General features: G+C 37.5%; 2 protein-coding genes across 4 annotated transcripts; both read right to left on the bottom strand.

Annotated features, from left to right (window-relative positions):
• Positions 1–1,068: 1,068 nt before the first annotated feature.
• bves (blood vessel epicardial substance) lies at positions 1,069–8,505 on the bottom strand. Of its 2 annotated transcripts, none has more exons than XM_043261800.1 (8): positions 8,278–8,497; positions 7,672–7,894; positions 6,689–6,813; positions 6,348–6,535; positions 6,148–6,256; positions 5,799–5,966; positions 4,858–4,999; positions 1,069–1,812 (listed from the first exon to the last, which is right to left on the bottom strand). In XM_043261800.1, the coding sequence occupies exons 2-8, from the start codon at positions 7,877–7,879 to the stop codon at positions 1,682–1,684; spliced, it is 1,071 nt and encodes a 356-aa protein (XP_043117735.1). In that variant the 5' UTR covers positions 7,880–7,894; positions 8,278–8,497; the 3' UTR covers positions 1,069–1,681. The 2 variants fall into 2 exon arrangements, with proteins under 2 accessions (XP_043117735.1, XP_043117736.1); XM_043261801.1 differs by lacking the exon at positions 1,069–1,812 and adding an exon at positions 4,489–4,517 and having other exon boundaries at positions 8,278–8,505.
• Positions 8,506–8,632: 127 nt separating this feature from the next.
• popdc3 (popeye domain containing 3) lies at positions 8,633–12,061 on the bottom strand. 2 transcript variants are annotated; one of them, XM_043261804.1, is made up of 4 exons: positions 11,589–12,061; positions 9,729–10,323; positions 9,547–9,655; positions 8,633–9,466 (listed from the first exon to the last, which is right to left on the bottom strand). In XM_043261804.1, exons 2-4 carry the CDS (start codon positions 10,220–10,222, stop codon positions 9,155–9,157), a joined length of 915 nt encoding a protein of 304 aa, XP_043117739.1. In that variant the 5' UTR covers positions 10,223–10,323; positions 11,589–12,061; the 3' UTR covers positions 8,633–9,154. The 2 variants fall into 2 exon arrangements, with proteins under 2 accessions (XP_043117739.1, XP_043117738.1); XM_043261803.1 differs by having other exon boundaries at positions 9,729–10,456; positions 11,589–12,060.
• Positions 12,062–15,503: the final 3,442 nt, after the last annotated feature.

Below are 15,503 nucleotides of genomic sequence, written 5' to 3'. Positions count from 1 at the left end.
AAGCCGGCCACTGCACAGCCACATTTTAATAATGAACCAAATAAACCGTAAATATACATTATTTTGGCCACATTACACCTTAAGTTGTTGTTACAGCAAAGAAATGACCAGAGGAGGCATTCTCATTCGTGCATCATTTACTGAACTTATAACTTCCAGTGCCCATGCGCCCATTACACATCTAGAAACTGCAGGGCTTCTGGGTAACAACTTAGGCTGGCAGGCACATTAACCAGTGCTCACTGTGCCAAATCTTTGCCAAAACTGGCCCAGATACGGTTTAATATACCTAGGTGATATTTGTGGCATCATCTACGGGCCACTTTAGGCTGATAGCCACATTAGCTAGTGCTTACTGAACCACATCTTTGCCAAAACTGACCTGGATATATTTGAATAGAACTGGGCCACATTTGCTGCCACATGTGAGGGACAAGATTAGACTGTGTCTCCTGTGCCGCATTTTTGCCAAAGGTGTCCCATATTTGTTGTTTGATACTTGGGCCATAATCAATAAATAGCCTATGTAAAAAGGTTTTTACTTAGGCCTGCTTGTGGCCTAATAGTAGATTACAGTAGATTACTTGATCACCGAAATAATCATTAGTTACAGCTAATAGTTAAAATATTTCAAATATTTCAGTACCTAATAGTTAAAATATTTCAAAATACAACTGCGTCGTATTATTTTTCGTAATGTAAAAGAAAAATATTTCTCAAAAAAAAAAAGAAACCAAAAAACCAAAATTTCTTAAACATGGCATTAAAACATCTAGTGATCGGTAGCATCTGTCTCAAAAACATTAACATGTATACGTGTAGCAGGCACTCATAAGCAAGGCTTTAAAGATATATATTTTGACAGCACAGTATATACAAGAGTTATGATGCCTGAATGATGTGAGATTGATCTTCATCAATAGGCCTCAGAAAAATGTAGTAAAATTCAGATTTTCGTAAAATGAAAACAATTAGCAAGGCATGTTCTGAGATTGAATGTTAGATCATGAGCAGTGTTCTCTTTGAGTGATTTGTCTGAGAGAGAGAAACAATAATAAAATACAGCAGTAAAGAAACACATGTGCCAAACTTTAATAAAAAAAAAAAAAAGTGATTTCAAGTATCAATATGACTTTAAACACACAATAGTCACATGAGAAGAAAAGAAAAGAAAAGCATTTGGAAGAAATGGAAATGCTTCAAACAGGACATTCAATAAATCCAGTGTACACTTCATCATTGCTAAACCCTGTAATAATAACCTGTGTTATAATAATACAATTCATTTTAATATATCACTGACTGTTAACGTATCACACAAGAAAACATGACTTAAAAAACACTCAAGGAAATGGATGTGGTATATGTATGAACTATGTATCAAATGGTACTTTAGCGTTAGTGTTTCACACATCATAAGCACAGATAGCTAAATTAAAAGATATGCTTTTAAAGGCATACAGTTAAAATAAACTATTATATGAGATGGTTTTCAAATTCATTTAAAATGTTGCATTTAATCTATAACACTATCGCCTGTCATGTCTGCTCCAAGCAGTCTAATCTGAGGGTGAGTGTGAATCATTTCCTGTTCAATTCATTTTACGTTTTTTTTTTTTTTTTTTGAAGGACATGAAGTGAAACACAGAGGTCTGAAGACCCTGAGGTGATACAATGTATTTTACATGTCTTCTCCGGGGGTCCTGGAAATGTTCTGGGACGTAGTGGGGGATTCGGGTTCAAAAACATCGTCTTCCATTCCTTCTTCAATTGGCTTCATAGTCGTGGGTGCTTTTGTTAGAGGATTTTTCTCTGAAGGAAACAAACAAAAAAAAAAACTAATAATCAGAGTCTGAAATAATGTTTTTTAATAATGTCTTTCACAATAACAGCACGTAGTTACACGCTAAGGTTTAGATGTGATGTTTTTAGGTATAGCGTTTAAAGTCATATACGCAGACAAATCTTTCTGTTATTCTCTTCACAGCTCAACGGTACAATAATGATGATGTAATTAAAATCACACAAACAACATTGTTATAAACACTCTGTGCGTGTTAAATAAAATTAGCAGTATCTAATACGTGTGCGCAATTTTTGAGTCTTGTGCCGGAATGATCGGTCACGCTATACTTTTTTTTTCTGTTCATTACGCATGCTGGAAACTCAAGATCATGCGAATTTCACTGCATTACAAAGTTCAATTTTGGCTTTCTAAATAAATTTGAAGGGAAGACACTAAATCATTTGTGTCACTTCAGAGCTGCACTGAAGGTAAATTGAGTGCTTTATCATTTATTATTATGAATGTCTTTCTCTTTTAATTTGCAACAGAGACTGGCATATTATGGCTGTTGTAGTATTCAAAGAAATTTTGCATTTGTAAAGTCTAACGTGAACGCAGTATGAAATAAGTGTTTTTATTATCACATTGATTAATATCTGGCATTTGTTAGTCGGCAGTACTTTAGTGTGCATACCCCTTTAATAATCTGAAAGATGTTTCAGATGAGTCCTGCTGTATCATAATTGATACACAATTTCTAAAACTTCTAAATTACATGATCGAATCTTTCTGGTTGACGAATGTAACCTTTGGTTCCTTGAAAAGCACAAGGCTATCGATGCCGACTACCTCCTTAAGAGCAGGTCATATGGTATTTTAAATAGTCCTAATATTGAGTTGGAGTCCCTTAAGCATTTAAGGTCAGAAAATGTTGCATATACGTTGAATATTTCTATTACTATTAATACTATTACTTTTAATAATTTTTAATACTTTTTACTTTTAATAACTTTTTTAATTAATATTATCACTATTACTGACTTGCCAGTGACTTCGAAACAATTCTTTCCACACAAGTTCGGAGCAAACCCCTTTCTTCATAAGCCTACTCCTGCTCTGATTGGTCAGCTGGACAAGACTGTTTTGATTGGCACAAAGAGGAGTCCATAAGCACGTTAGCTACCATTGTCATTCCTAAAAAAAATTTTTTAAATACGTTTAGCTGCAAATCTGTGAACACTCACAAAGCAATAATGGTGAATACGTTAGCCGAGTGCTAATGTGACAAAATGAACACACTTGATGAAAAAATACAGTATGTAAACCGAAATATAAGTCTGTGTGCTAAAACCTATACCTGCATGAGGTGTATATTACATATTAGCACAAAAACCTAATATTTTGAGCACTCAAAACTTAATATTTTGAGCACTTTTGAGCACGTTATAACAGACATAACGAATCGGTTGTACTGGCAGGTTGTCGTTCGTTATTCAAATAAAGATTAGAATGTGACAAATATAAAAGCCAAGATTAGCGAAGCAGTCCTCTGAAAAATGACGAGCACACAACAAAAGGTTTAAATAGTATTTTTGTCTGCTTGAACACTTCTTGGCGTAATGTAAACACACAGCTTCGCACGGTGTGACATGCATCATGCATCACAGCCTTATAGGATTGCTAAAATCAGGCATGTTTTGGGCTTAAGGTCTCTTAGGTTTATGTCTCGTTACAAACATCCAACACCTGTGATCACAAATTGATGCAAACCATCTAATTATGCCAATTAGCAAATTTTACATAACCTCAAGTTCATTCACTCCAGATGGCAATGGCTAATAGGTACTTGTAACATTGTATACTAATGTTGAGTGCTTTTGCTTCATGTAGCTTGAAAACATTTTAGATTTGTTTTTCTTTCCCGGAGCAGAGGTTCAGAGTGGCACATAAATCAAGTTCAAGGCTTTTTTAAATCATATATTCGAAGCATTATGATTATATCTAAAACAATAAACTCAATGGAATTTCAAAAGGGGTTTATAAACGTAGACTGAAGGGGTATGCAAACCTCAACTGTATGTATTAGAAGATGATCAGTCAACTGTCAAAAACCCAAAGAAGTGTTCTGCAAAGCAAAACAGGTAACTGTCCATTTTCCCATTATTGATATGTGGCTAAAAAATAATACAAAATTAAAAATGCATATAAAGTGTAGATTTTATTTAAAAACAAAAGAGAGTGCCAAGTGATATGAAAGATATTAAACTGTATACACTGATCAGCCGCACAAATAAAAAAACACTGATAGTAGAAATAGTACTGATTTTTAGTACTTTACAATGTTACCTTTTGGGTCACAAAAAAAGTGCGGGGGACATGGACCATGGAGAACTGGAAGAAGGTGGTTTTGTAATATTTTGGCTGATTACGTAACAGTGTAGTGCTCTTACTGTATATTCATCTGAAGAATTTAGTTGAACATTGTATGATGATGTTTTATGGCATGAAAGTTATGGACAAACTCATCAAATGCAGTTTTTTGGATGTTAAAGGTTAACTTCATAGCAGGTCTGGTTATCAGAAGTCACTTGTTTTTGACCACTAGGAGGGAGTTAATCTACTTTCTGGTTATATATTAAAAATGGCGATTTTTGTTGGGGTTGAGGAAGAGAAAGATAGTGAGAAAAAAGAAACCATCTTACACCCCATCAGGCCCGATCTGAGGTCACAGCTAGAGAAGGAACAGGAGGAGAAAACATCAGGGACACGCCTGATATTAATAGTTTGAAATCACACCAATGTATTGTGCAATACCACAAATTTAGTACCCTATTAGCAACTCACATTGGAACAGATGGAGTTCAGAGTGGAGATGAAGAATGCAGATTAGACATTTTAAATAAAGTTAGGAGTGACAGAGAAGAGTGAGACGAGTGGTTTATTTCAGCAGTTGTGGAGTTTAATTTCGGATCATGCGTGGCCTGTGGTGTAAATTGTGGTTAGTGCTCGAAATGCAGCTTAGCACTGATTAGTGAAAGATACTGTAGCTCAAGAAAAGTCTATAGACTTACGGAGTGATGACCCAGTTGACCCCCCTCTCAGGATCTGGTTGAGCACATCGTCTGTGTCACTGGTGCTAGCCATGCTGTTCCTCATCTGCATCATAGACAGCTGAGAACACAGGCTTGGCTGGCGGTCCATTTTCTTTACAGCCTATGGTTCAGTCGCCATAAATATAGTTAGAAATATTTCAGCTTAATAAAAAGCTTTGTAAAGACACGTAGGCATAAATTATATTTTTCTACAAACATCTAGTCCTGGTTGAGATTTCTAGATTGCCTAAAATGTACAGGTTTTGGCTCTGTTTTCCTTTTGATATGTTCTCCATAGCCCTCATACGTACTTGCACATGATTATTGAGCAACTATATACAAGTATCCACAATACCAATAATAAAACACAGCCAAAACCCAGACAACTAAGGCAGTTTATATATCCCTGTCCCGTCCTGACTGGCCAGACAGAATATTTAACCCCTTAACTGTCATTTAAAGTTTTTACCATTAAGGTGCACTATCCGATATTATATAATAATGAACAAAAACATTTTGTAACATGATTTTGATGCAATTTGTAATGCAGTTTTAAAGATTTTAAAGCAGGGTTTTCAACGGATATATTATTTCTTATGATTTCTAAACGTGATGGGCAAAAGGCTTTTTGTGACTTTTTAAGATGTAAATTTTTTTAGGAGCACTATATATATCTATTTAGGATGAGCGACAGTTCAGAGGTTAAATTGTCTGCTGACACCCTCCACCTCCCCCAGCACCACTTGTCGATATCAGCTAAGGGATTATGTGTGCCTATTCAAGCAGCAGGATATCTTACATGCTCACGGTGGAGTGTATGTGTATTTTTATTTGCCGTTGCAGTTGTGACGTGCGTAGCCGGCCTACTCTGCCATGTACGAATTAAAATGATCACATTCGTAAACATGCCATGCTCTTACCTTGTCACTCAGGGTTGGATCATTGAGAGAGTAAAGCTTATTGGTGACGTCTTTGCCAATGAGGTATCTGAACACCTCGTTCAGAAACGACTCGGACTCCAGGAAGTAAGTCAGACGCTCTCTAGACCAGCAAAGGAGCTTGCAGTTTTCCTCAGCAGTGATTGTCACCTGTACATTCATGCGCATGGGACGGTTAAATGTAAAGGCTGTATATTAGTCTACTCTTCCACAACATTACCATATCTTGAGATGGCTCCCCTCATACAGAATGCTGATGGCATATTTTGAGAAGCATTGAAACCATTCAAACTATTCAATGCATGCGTTTAAATGCACTTTATTACATTACCTGAAACCTCTCCCCCCTGTTCATCTGAGTCGATCTAAATTCTGGAGAGTCGATGAAAGCATTTGTGTAAATATTGTGCAGGAAATGGCCTCGGTATGATACCCTCATCCTGTCAAATGCATAAAATTGGTCAGAGAATTCAAAAACAATGCACATGTGATGAGAGCAAATATGGACTCTAAGCGAAGTGAAGCACGTACTTTCCTTTGAGAAGAATGCTGAGGCGTTCATCAACAGAGGTCTTGTCTTCTGCCGCATAGACCTGGCCCTTCTTTAAAGTCTGGATGGTGCAGAACTGGCCGGTGAGCCTCTGAAACAGAGCTTCACGTACATGCAGGGGCTCGAACATGCGCTTGTACAATGACTTCAGCTCCCTGTCGATCTTAATCTGGAGTGAAACAACATAACCAAAAAAGTCAAATCAGAATCAAATTTCATTCAAAGGAAACGTGACCATCGCTACTAGCCACTGTACAGAAACTACTCTTGAAGACAGGAAGACAGAGAAAAGAATATAACCGCAAAAGCCCTCTGTACTCACAGGTCTGCGTTTATAAAGCAGGAAAAAGAAATGCATGAAGTTCACCAGAAGGAAAACCACATTCCACACCATCACATCCAGTGTGCATCTATATAAAGTGGCCCATGCTATAAACAAAGAGCACCCTGAAAAACAATAAAGAAAATCATTTCAATGTTGTGAATCGGCAACATACTTTGAGACGGGAACATCAATGGACTTCAAACTTGGCTCACTACTACCATAGCTTCATCATGTCTGCACACTAACCATGAGGCTATCAGTGCCAACCAACTTAATAATAATAATAATAATAATAATAATAATAATAATAATAATAATAATCTAGCATCTCAGTATAGGTAAGTTCACTCTTTTTCATTCTGTTATTTGAATGGTTACTTGAAGCTGCATGATATTTTGAAGCAGTAAAATTATAACATTAATTAAAATCAGATTAGTGCTAGTTTATTTATAAACATAGTATTTATTAAAGGTTTGATATATTTGATACATAACAGTTTTAATTCGTATCTTTATTTTTAGTTTAAGTTTTAGTAATTTTGCTACGTTCTCTTGTTATTTTTTGTAGTTTTTCTAATTTATTTATATCTTTATTTTTCTTAATTAATATCACACCAGTATCAACTCTTTTTTTTTTTTAAATGTTGTTTAATTGCAGAGACATTTCTGGTTTTCATTAAAGTGTTTAATACAACATTAACGTTTTATATTCATTTCGATCACGAAAAAACTTTTACATTTTAGTTTCAATACCTCGCTTGATATGAGATCTACGAACCACACGAAGCTCAATCGCACCTTCTGAGCTTTTTGAAGCCTAGTACAATTGCTACAGTACACGTGTACGACCGTTTTAAAATTAATTTAACGATGTATAAAATTTAGGATTACTAGCCTACGTTTCAACCAGCATTAATAGTCCGCCAATCAAAAGCAAGCGCGTCTCTTCTGTTTGCCGCCCGTTAGAGGGCGCTCAGTACCTGTCATCAGCAGCAGTCTGAGGAAGATCATATGAAGCGCTATCGTGGTGGGGATGAGGAAACCCAGACCAAGGCTCAGGTTGGCCAGGTGAAACAGCAGGTGATGAGACTGCTCCCAGTCCAGGCATAATGTGGCGTTTGTATCTCCAGCGACTGATGGTACACTGGAGGGCAGCGGAGATGGTGTGTAGTTTAAGGAGTCTGACATTCTCAAGTTTTCAAGCTGATGGGGAGATGGCCGTGAAGTAAACCGTTAGAACAGCCACATTCGCAAACAAAACAAAGCAGGCGCGGCATGCTTCCTTAAAGAAGAAGCGCTGTCTTTATCCAAAGGGTGCGCGTTCCGTATCAGTGCGCGTGAATTTCTTTTGGAATAAATGTTGTAAGCTAAATATCATTATACTAGTCTAATCTAACTATAGCCTGTCATAAGTCACGAACAAAAATAAAACGCACTTTCGAAGACACCTGCAAACCAAAAACGCAGTCACTGACCTCCAATAAACTTTCTGTCTCTCCTGCTTCGCGCAAATAGCGCGTGTTGCTCAGGCTGATTAAAATGGGTTCTTTTAAAACGCTTTATTAGTGAAAACGCTGTCTACTCACCGGCGCTGTCGACGCAAGCCGTAATGTGCGCGGTCTGGAGGAATGTTAAGGCAGAAGATAAGACCGCCGTGGCCGAGCTGAGAGCTGCAGCGCGCGAGGAGCGCATTCCAGCCAGATGACAGGCGTTGACTTAAAAAGGGCACAAACCGAGCGGCCACTCCTCCGCCCGCTTGCGCCCTTCCTCCACCAGAGGGAGACGTTTACGATCGTAACCGCTTCGTCGACGCCGGAACGTGTTCCGCCACACGCCCTTAATCGTGCTAAAAATAAATTAAGCAAGGGGGCCATTAGATCAGTCTCCATCGGCTATAGCTTAGGTGTAACCTAAGAATCATTGAGGATCGTAGATGGGAAGTCTGGTTATGGTTTTTATTGGAAATAAGGTTGCGGATAGGCCTGATGGTGTAGGACAACTGCACGGTTGTTTCCATTTACGCAAAACACACATATGCATAGGACAATACGAAGATTAAAAAAATAACAAAAACTGGCTATAACGTCTCCCTCGCTTCTGAAACGGCCCCTTCATTAGAACCTGTGGCTCTGTAAGATTGGTTATTATAGACACAAGCAAAAATCTCAGGTTGACTTTATTGTATTTCATGCGATTTAGGAAGCACTGATGATGCAGAGAGGTGAAACTATCCGTCTTCACGCGAGAGCTTGATTCAGCAGTTAACCTCCAAATATGAGTGGCTCAAACGTTTCCTATAGGAGAGAAACTTCGCCTCCTGAATAATTTCGGGATTGTTCATGTTGATAAATTGCACGGATGAACCAAACAGCGAATGCATGAAACAAAGACAAAAAAACGTTTGGGGGAAAACCTAAAGCTTACATAATATATATAAAAAAGAAAACACAACAACGTAGGCGATTAATCAGTCACGACTACAGAGGAGTCTCTTTCCGCCGGTTTGGTTTTACTCTGTCCCAGCACCGGCTGGGATTCACTCGTGTTTTCTATTTCTGGCTCCGGCCCGTGACAGAAGCTTGGTAACCGGAGATCGTAGCGGAACCCGCGGATGTCGAAAGCCTTGTCGTTGAGAGAGAAGAGCTTCTCCGCGATGTCGTTGCGCACCAGGAGCGCGAAGATCTTCGCGACGTAGCGGTGCTGCGCGAACAGCAGGTAGAGTTTCTTTCGTCTCCACGCCACGTACCTGCACCGGTTGTCCGCACGCAAAGTAACCTGGGAAAAAAAAATAAAACACCAGAACTCGTCCCGAATTCGAAGCTTACAGCGCGAACACAAACGCGCGATCTATTCACCTGAAAGACCCCTTCTTCCGAAGGTCTGAGGGAATCCCACTCCGGAGAGTCCAGGAACTGAAATGGATCGATGAAGTGCAAAAACTCCCCGTTCACCGTCACTCTTATCCTATGTCAGACAACGCAAATGACATATGAAAAATTACAACGCGGATAATTTCTAGCAAAGCCCATTTACTCACCTGCCTGAGATAAGCACCGAAAGCCTGTCTATGGGGGTTTTGCCCTCCACGGCGAAGCAGTGGTCTTTATCTATAGTGTAGACGTCGCCGTCACAACACTCCACGATCTTTCCGAAATGTATCAAGGACACTCCGAGTTTTTTGAACAGGTGCTCGTAGAGATCCTGGAACTCTTTATCGAAAGTGACGCTGCGCAGTCGGTAGGACACGTGGACAACTTGCGCCAGGCAGAAGGCGAAAAGCGCGAAGGTCCACGAAAACGAGTCGGTCGTGCAGGGGTCGGACCATGCCCACATCGAATAGCAGAAAAACCCGAGCGTTAAAAAGCTGAACATGTAGAGCAATCCGTAAAAGCCGCTGCCTCCCATAAATCCTAAAATCAGCAGTATATGCGCGAGATGAAACATTGATCCTTCGGGATTCTCCTTCCATTCTGAGCACACCGGGTATTCCAGGGTCTCCGCCGTCGAGTTATTCTCCGTCAAATGATCCATAACGGAAATTGTATATATCAATAATCGTATATATCAAGCTGTATACTCCTCTGAAGAGATCTGGTCTGCGGAGGTCTTCGAGCTCCTGTGGACCGACGGCTCTTCAATGCGCGCACAGAAACATAATCCTTCAGTCTCCCAGAAGGAAACCCTTACTCGAAGTTTGTAACTAAGTTCTCATTTGTGTTCACTTCAAGTGTGCTATCAGGTTAGGGAGTTTTCTCCTACAGAGGACTAATGGTAATATAACGACACAATTAAAGAGGTTGAAATATTACCGCCTACGCACTTTTCGCCCTACTCTTGTTACAGAAAGAGTTTTAATTCTTTGTTGACTGATATTTGATTAATGAATTTTAGGAAAAAAGGTTGTCAAGCCCCATTATTTATATTGCAATATTAAGTGTGTGAGTATTGATACGACTGAGAATTTATTATTTTATTTTCTGTTCCACGGCATGCATTCAAAAGCCATCACTTCATTTCTTATATTTTGTATTATTCGGTAAGCATGTATTTTTTTTATTTATATTTTTTTCCCTTACAGCACATTTCTTTTTCATGGACTTTATTAGTTATTGTTAATGCAGACTATTAATAAAGTTCTTTAATAAAATCTGTCAAATGATTAATTGCAATTATCAGATTCAAAGTAAACATTTTTAGTTACATAATATATGTGTGTGTGTGTACTCTGTATCTATATTAAGAATATATAAATACAAACACATGTATAAAAAAATGTTGATATATTAAATAAATGTATAATAATAAAGGATATACATGTTTAAATATATACATGTAAATATTAAATCAATTAACAAATAAACAGAGACTCTAAAAAAATACTCTGTAGTTAAAATAAAATAAAAAAAATAATATCTGTTTTTAAAAATGATCTTAGAATTTGTTGTAAGAGAGATTTTTTTACCAGAATATTAAATATATATATATATATATATATATAGAGAGAGAGAGATTTTATATCTATTTTACATTAACAGCATTTTACTGTAAAATTACATGAAATGTCTGTTTAGATATTGTAGTTTTCTAACTCCAGCTAACTCTGAATAATTCTATTCTATTAAAATTATTAGAAGAACGATTGTTTATAACTTTGAGAGAACCCTCCCAGAACGTCTGAGAACATTTCCTTTTGTCTGAGATCAAAATCTGTTACGATCCTCAGTTCAAAACCTCAGAAATGTTATCTACGTTGAACCGTTTCTTCCATGGCTAAAAAGAACTCTTGTAATTGAGTAGAAGAGTTGGAACGGAATGGAATTTACATTATAAAATAGGCTATTTATTCTCAAAATAGGTCACTTGAGAATAGCAACGAAGTGATTCAAGCGCTTCTTACCTGCAAAACGAACAATGGGCTTTCTTTCGCAGCATATTTATGCTAATAAAGGCGGCATGAAGAATTCAATTTCCAAAGCTTTGCATCAGGTAAAGGTCTTTATGTGTGAAAACATCACATTATAATGAGGCGTGAGATACTGCGTGTGACACTGGGGCAGTGCTTTTCTCCTTGGGACACAAATCAGGTTGTTTCAACAGCGGCAGTTTTGTTCTGGTTGAAAATAACTCATCGTTAAGGCCCCGACCCCACCCCCAGCATGCAGCCTGCCAGCTGAAGGTGCCTTTCACGCACACTCCGGGGGATGAAAACAAACTTCACCTGAGAAAGAAATTGAGGACAAACCTTCTCAACAGACTCGGGGATCATAAAACCTCAAGTGCTGAAGTCCTAAAAACATCATATCTTTCCGTGTGTCCATATAATCCCTTTGAATAAACATGGAGAACATAGTAGAGCATGTTGTTAAGACAGCTGACGTGCGTAAGAGGGTCAGCCATGAACAGCTCTGCCTTTATACAGGCTATCAGACACCCAGCATGTCTATATATAGATCCAAACCCCAGACCCCAGTATATCTGCCAGTGGGTGTGTGTGTGTGTGTTTCTACAAAAGAGAGAGAGAAACAGAATTAGAGCGTAGCAATTGGGATGTGAGACCTGTGAAATGCACGCTTTAAGCTAACAGCATCATTGTATTAGACCGTGTGTCGGGTGTGTGCATGTTCACTGACGGATGAAGTACCTGTTCGGTCATTAATCTAAAAGAACAGCATTGGGTTTTGGGACCGAGGACACCTTAGATGAGAGGTGTTGTGGAAAAATAGAACACCACCATGAGAGCTGTGCAATCCTCAATGCTGGTGGCAGGTTTCTTAAATTGCATCTTATTAAGTCTTAAAATATCTCTGACATTGCGAGTGGGGAGTCTTCTGGATGACTAGTAATGCTGTAACTATAATACAGGCCTGGATTTGTCAATAATGATAATAAAAAAAAAAAAAAAAAAAAAAAAAAAAAAAAAAAATATATATATATATATATATATATATATATATATATATATATATATATATATAATTTTAAAATTATTATTAATTTTTTTACAAAAAAAAAAATATATATATATATATATATATATATATATATATATATATATATATATATATTTTTTTTTTTTTTTATAACCTATCAATATTGACTATCAATATGTATTCATCAAGCCGTTCTTAGTTCATGTTGCTTTAAATGCTAATGAGTTCTGCTGGCCCCGCCCCTCTCTTCCCAGTAGTGATGAGCAGACTGTAAACCCTTAAGAAAACCCTTCTGTACATAAAGCTGGATCATGGATGATATGGAATCCGTGCATTTCCTTCAAAACGCAAGTAAAGTCATTCATTATTACAACACCGTTTATTAAAGTCCTTTGCTAACAAAGGCAAAGTATAATTAATGCTTTATTGCTATTCTGTTTTCAATTTTTATCCATTTAATGGTTAATTTTCTCAGGTAAGTGAGCATACGTGTTACTATGCTAAATGAAACAAACTTCATATATTTTCAATCAAACAAACGTTTGAAAAAAAGTTAAAAGTTTAAAAACGTTTCACCTACATGTTGCACCACCTGTTCAATAAAAATGGTCAAAATATACAGTAGTAACTTAAATTTATGTTTTCATCAACATTATTAAAAAGGCACAATAAACCTTTAAATTTTGTAGATCTGTGTTAAAGGAATATTTCACCAAAAAATGAAAATTTTGTCAAACTCTTCCAAAATACTTCCAAACCCGTATGAAAGTCTTTGTTCTGAAGAGCACAATGAAAGACATTTTGGAGAAAGTTGTTGTTTTAGTCACAACTGACTTCCATAGTGGAAATAAAAACCCCTACTGGGTGAACTACTCCTTTAAGACTCAAGCGGTCTTAAATTGGCTTTGTGCTTTCCTCATATAATATGTGACCATATAGGCTACCTGATCTATATTAATGAACTATATTTGTCTTAAATGGGTTTGTAGCTAATATAAAATTGACTAACAAGTAATCCACATGACTGCAGTCCATCAATAAACATCTAGCGATGCGAAAAGCTGCATGTTTGTAAGAAACATATCCATCGTTAAATTGTGGTTCTGGCCAAAAGACAAGTTCTTGAATCACAGTTAGCACTTTCTCCGTTAAATGCCATCTACTGCAATCCTCTTGAAGTTTATTTAGAACAGTTTACATTGTTTTGGTGTTTAATCCGTGCATACTTGTCTAAAACATTTCAAGCTTATATGCTTTGTTCCTTTTTCATAAATGTAATCCTGCCTCATTCTGACGGCACCCATTCGCTGCACAGGATCCACTAGTGAGCAGGTGATGTAATTCTAAAAGAACAAAGAATAAAGAAACAGACGTAAAGCGTGACCTGACCTGAATAAATCTTCAGCGAATCTGCACGAACTGTTCCTTTAATAAACAATCGATGCAGCATATCATAAAAGCAGAGAGCTTAATCGACGTAGTGTAGCGTAGCATAAATAACCTGTTGATATTACCAATAGTTTGGCATCACTGCCTCTACAACACCATCTGGGTTTGCAAAATAAGAGAATGGACACACACACGCACACACACACACACAAATTACAAGACCACCATCTCCCATTTCCTTTGTTCTCATGTTTCTACAAAGAATCACCTCTGGAGCAGGAAATGAAAAAGGGAAAAAGTAGCTTCAGATGAAAACGAATATGACAAACAATGTCCTTTCCTTTCACTCCGCAATCAAAATATCAAGGAGGAGAGGTCGTTTTACCTTTCTCTTAGGACTCTCTTTGTTCTCCTGCAGAAGACGCAGATGCCATTTTGTTAATTAACTGCAAAATAAGAGGCAGCTAAGCTGTATCTTATTCATATTTTACCTCCCAAACACATTCAAATGCACGCAAGTGTTAGCAATGCGTAACTGGGCGCAGGATGACTTACGTTAAAGATTAATATTAATGGCTACGTTCAGATTCCTGACTGTAAATTAAGATTGGTTTAAGCTCTCAGCCTCTGGCCTGTAAGCCAAAGCCTTTTCATATCAAATCAGATGGCTGATAGGGTGTTTCGTGACCAACGTTTCTCGGTCTTGATGGTTTAAAATGCTGGTTTATCTCGGTGAGCTTGGATGCAGCCAGTGTTATCCCAATTTAAAATGAAATTAAGGAAGCATCTAGAAGGTTGCTCTAAGAAACGACGCAAAACCTCTTAACTCCCACACAACCCCTCTCAACACTTCCGAACGCTTCAGCCACTGCAATCACAATCAAGACTTTCCCAAAATGTGGGGTAGAATATAAGATGCGCATGTTGAACTGTTCGCCATGCTAATCAGCGGAGGACAGTGGGGGTGTTCGGCCGGCTGATTATGGACGCGCAAGAACGACAAAGGGCCACTCGAAAATAACTTCAAAGAGCACTTCAAACTCTGAATTAACATGATGAAGTTATAATTATAATTTGTGATGCTGACCCTCGATAAGATTAAAACGGAGTCTGCCCGGAGCAACAGGACGCAACATTGAATATTCTGCATCAAGTCTCTCATATCACGGTGACCTTTGATGACCAAGCGATGTTTACTGTGTGCCACCTTGTGGCTAAAACTAAAATTTAACATTATCTTGGTTATTTTGCAATCCTGTTTAAATCAGCATACATTTATAGGTCCAGTACCAATTTGTATTTTTTTTTTAATATTTCTTCAATTAAGAGTATGCATTTAGTTGCGTTTCTAAATGTAATTTTTTTAATATTTAATTTTCTAAAAAACTAAAATAATTTTCAAAAGAACAATTAGTTTGACTTTGAAACAGAATTATTTTGTTGTATTATAAACGTGTTTAACACATCCGGCTGAAAAAAAAAATATTATTTCA

Source organism: Puntigrus tetrazona, chromosome 16 (genome assembly GCF_018831695.1).
Source record: "Puntigrus tetrazona isolate hp1 chromosome 16, ASM1883169v1, whole genome shotgun sequence".
Taxonomy (NCBI): Eukaryota; Metazoa; Chordata; class Actinopteri; order Cypriniformes; family Cyprinidae; genus Puntigrus; species Puntigrus tetrazona.
Note: the sequence above shows the minus strand (reverse complement) of the source record. Positions and strands in the feature narration are given on the sequence as shown.

Coding starts and splice junctions, on each gene's coding strand:
- popdc3 (XM_043261804.1), bottom strand. CDS start 10,222: ATGGATCATTTGACGGAGAATAACTCGACGGCGGAGACCCTGGAATAC. Junction 9,656..9,728: donor TCGGTGCTTATCTCAGGCAG/GTGAGTAAATGG, acceptor TGTCTGACATAG/GATAAGAGTGACGGTGAACG. Junction 9,467..9,546: donor CGGAAGAAGGGGTCTTTCAG/GTGAATAGATCG, acceptor TTTTTTTCCCAG/GTTACTTTGCGTGCGGACAA.
- bves (XM_043261800.1), bottom strand. CDS start 7,879: ATGTCAGACTCCTTAAACTACACACCATCTCCGCTGCCCTCCAGTGTA. Junction 6,814..7,671: donor CAGACTGCTGCTGATGACAG/GTACTGAGCGCC, acceptor ATTGTTTTTCAG/GGTGCTCTTTGTTTATAGCA. Junction 5,000..5,798: donor ATCCAACCCTGAGTGACAAG/GTAAGAGCATGG, acceptor ACTGAACCATAG/GCTGTAAAGAAAATGGACCG.